We start from the raw sequence: 3,610 nt of genomic DNA, 5'->3' as shown, positions 1-3,610 counted from the left end.
ACTACAAATTTGATGTAGTTAACATCTATCGCTAGTTTTTAGTTTTTTAATTTTAATAAGTTTGGGGTTCAAATCGTAACAAATAATGATTCGTGGTAGAATGCTAAAAATCAACTCCTCGAGTCTTATGTAAAAATAGTTTGATATTTTAATTGGCTTTTCCTTTTGGATTTTTGATTGGAATTAAAATTAAACGTTAGATAGGATAAAATATAAACGTATAATTCTAGAATTTATAAGTAGCGGGTTATAAACGGATCAGGTCGATGATGATCCATACGACCCTTTTAATAAAAATGTTAGCGGGTACAGGTTGTTAATGGATAAACGAATACAAAACGATGCTCCAAACCCATAAAATTCTTAAGGGTTTGGATCGAATTAGGGTGAAAAGATGCTCCAGCGCCAGACCTACATCTGTTGCTAATTTGCTATTTATCATAGAGGAACAATGGATAATTTTGTCGCTAAGGCGACATGTATTATTTGACTTTGAAAGTTGAACAAAAAGAATGATGCATCCCGCAAGTGGATATGATACATCCAAAACACAGAAAATTAGAAACCAAAACAAATACTTGATACAAAAGCATAAATTTAACTGCTTATAAATATGATGATATCATCGATCGAATTGTTTGACATTGTAGATTCTTCTTCTTCTCCCGCTTGTAGGACGTGATTCTTCTTATCATTCTACTTGCCTTAAGATCTGAATTGATGTTTGTACAAGTGTTACATTGGAACTTAAGATCTATAGATTATCTTAGATAAGTGTTAACCAATTTTAATTTGCAAACCTTGCTATATATATATATATATATATATATATATATATATATATATATATATATATATATATATATATATATATATATATATATATATATATATATATATATATGTTATGTTTGTTCTACAATATGTGTCTATTAAGATGAGTTTGAAAGAGAATTAAACCTGAAAATATGCTTCAAGTTTTCTCTTTAAAGTGCTATGCTCTTGCTTCACATGTTGAAATGCCATAATACATCTGAAATCAAGCAATCATCAAAGGATTTAAACAGACGAGCTTTAAATAATAGGATATGCTAGCTATATACCGTTCAGTCTAGTGGTGTGAGGCATACAAATCGAGTGCTGAACAACTGAATTGTTTAACATTGAAAATTACCCCTGGGCATTCCTAGCTTTGCAGCTTTCCTGAAACTGATTGCACCCGACCTTCACCTTTTTGGCACCGATGCTACAGACAAAATTTATATAAATTTATAAACGTCTTCAAATTAAGATACTTATAATTTTAATCTTGTGGGGTTTTAAACTGAAGTATACCTTGAGCTACTACCCTTGAATTGATGCATATAATCATCAAGCTTGCAAAAATCCAGAGGGTGATTCTCCCTGTAAGTACAAGTTTCACTTTGATTACCAAGTATGTCGTCACAGGATGTATTTGTGACAAAGTACCAACAGAAAATGACATTGACCCGATATAAAAAGATACTAGCAACCGACAAGTGTTGGCAAAATAGGTTGCTAAATATGCTTTGTTTTGACTTATTATGTACGCGACGTTAAAGGGCTGGAGAAATTAATATATTTAATCAGAAAATAGGATGTTCGGCGGATGGTTGATTGTTACTTACAGTGCGGTTTCTACATTGCGAATTAGTCTCGTTGAATCTGAGTAAAACGATGTGACGATTTCTTCCACAAAATTAGGGTTTGCATCATCTTGTAAATCCTCAAGTTGGGCGAATTGTTCATCCAAATAACCCTAAAAGTATTCACATTTATTTCATTTAATTTAGCAAGAACTTCATCCAGCAGTTCAACCAAAACCCAAAACATTTTTTACACAGAGAGAGAGAGAGAGAGAGAGAGAGAGAGAGAGAGAGAGCATGTACATATATAACGAAGTGACTTATGGATGACATGGCTCGGGATGCATGAAGTACTTATATTAAAGCAGATATATAAGTTCGGAATATTGCAATGACTAATGTATCTTTTATTTATATTATCTTTCTCTAATTTTCATCGCTGTCAAAAGAAACACTAATTAGCTCCATACTTATGGGAATTGAGATAAACTTGACGACAGAAACGATATGTAGCATTAAACATGAACTTATTTTATTTAAAAAACAATATATAAACGTAAGATATAAATTACTTTTATTCTCATTAAACAAATTGTCGTGTTCACTTCTAGAACTAAATCGTCTTTCTTTTAAAAGTGAATATTTTAAAACTTCTGTCCAATCACATTACTCAGCCATTGTAAGTTATAAGCCAATCATGTATGTACTGGAAACGCAGGGGGGGAAATAGGCTTAGTAGCATTTACTTTCTTGTTTACGAGAGAGCATAACTTATTAGGATACTTCGAGCAATAAGATAAAAAAAAATAATACAAACCTGTTCAAATAGGGAGCTTTTGATGAAGTTAATCTTCTTCAAGTGATTTTGTTCCATCTTTTGTAGATATATGTAACGAAGATGATAGATTGAATCTTTAGAGGGTGGGTTCACTTGTTTGGGTATTGCTTCCTTCTATCAAACCAAGTGTTGCATTGCCTTTTATAGTTCAGATTTTTATGTGGTAGGGTATGGTGAGGGTGGGAGTGGGGTGGTGGGATTGTTGCATGGAAGAGATCACAGTGATAGAAAGGAATCAAAAACTTTAATCTAGAAAAATCGAAATGTCTTTCTATTTTGGTATATCTCTAATCCTCTTTCAAATATATTTTGGTCCAAAAGAAATAGACCTTTAAAATATATAAATGTCATCAAATTTTTATAATAACTTAATAATTGAAAAAAAATTATTTATACTATCTTCTCAATATAATAATTTTCATAAAAAAATTTGAACCTTTTAAAAGATAGGCTTGAACAGCCGCCCTATCGCCCACCATTTGGGACGAACGTGCCCTAATTTAATAAATTCAGATACACTTGAAATATGGTGATAAAACTAGAGTGGTTGAAGGTATTTAATTATTTTTTAACAATAATAATTTGAAACCAAAACCAACAATTTTAAAATGTTGGAATCAACCCCAAAACCAATCATAATGGTGATTTAGATTTCAAAACCAGTTAAAAAAGTATTAAGAAAAAAGGCAATCCGTGGAATCAACCCCAATACGGATCATAATGGTGATTTTGATGTAAGAACCAATTAAGAAACTGATAAGAATGGTTCTAATGGATACATATTTTATAAAGTATGAAGTAATTTTTAGTTAAAGATTAGGAAAAAAAAAAGGAAAATGATACCGTAGTAAAAGTAACTTTTTCATTTGGTCCGATTTGACCAACTATATTAATTTTTTGCCCAATTGATCATTAATGTTTTACTGTAAATGTCAATTACACCATTGTGACTGATTTTAGAAGGTTTCCCGGTTTCTCATCCTACCTAGCATCCGATGTGTGCGGTAAGCTAATGGGAAACTGCCATGTTATTTCTACGTTGACTCCACGTCAACTACCTCTTATACAAAAGCCTTAACACCCATATATGGAGCATCCCTACCTTTATTCTTTCCATTTTCATGTAAGCTTCTCTCGAGCAAAGATCCAAAGCAATGTCTCGATC

General features: G+C 31.8%; 1 protein-coding gene across 1 annotated transcript; it reads right to left on the bottom strand.

Annotated features, from left to right (window-relative positions):
- Nucleotides 1-452: 452 nt before the first annotated feature.
- Nucleotides 453-2,551, bottom strand: LOC145001490 (histidine-containing phosphotransfer protein 4-like). Its single transcript, XM_078960870.1, has 6 exons — nucleotides 2,425-2,551; nucleotides 1,650-1,780; nucleotides 1,336-1,404; nucleotides 1,175-1,246; nucleotides 961-1,033; nucleotides 453-712 (listed from the first exon to the last, which is right to left on the bottom strand). The coding sequence occupies exons 1-6, from the start codon at nucleotides 2,479-2,481 to the stop codon at nucleotides 692-694; spliced, it is 423 nt and encodes a 140-aa protein (XP_078816996.1). The 5' UTR covers nucleotides 2,482-2,551; the 3' UTR covers nucleotides 453-691.
- Nucleotides 2,552-3,610: the final 1,059 nt, after the last annotated feature.

The sequence above is a fragment of the Lactuca saligna genome, chromosome 6 (genome assembly GCF_052625555.1).
Source record: "Lactuca saligna cultivar CGN05327 chromosome 6, ASM5262555v1, whole genome shotgun sequence".
In the NCBI taxonomy this organism is placed as follows: Eukaryota; Viridiplantae; Streptophyta; class Magnoliopsida; order Asterales; family Asteraceae; genus Lactuca; species Lactuca saligna.
Note: the sequence above shows the minus strand (reverse complement) of the source record. Positions and strands in the feature narration are given on the sequence as shown.

Bases quoted from the DNA above. Each gene is read 5' to 3' on its own strand.
- LOC145001490 (XM_078960870.1), bottom strand. From the start codon at position 2,481: ATGGAACAAAATCACTTGAAGAAGATTAACTTCATCAAAAGCTCCCTA. The intron at 1,781-2,424 runs GTTTGTATTATT...GAATACTTTTAG, and splicing joins AAAGCTCCCTATTTGAACAG to GGTTATTTGGATGAACAATT. The intron at 1,247-1,335 runs GTATACTTCAGT...TTTTGTCTGTAG, and splicing joins TTCAAGGGTAGTAGCTCAAG to CATCGGTGCCAAAAAGGTGA.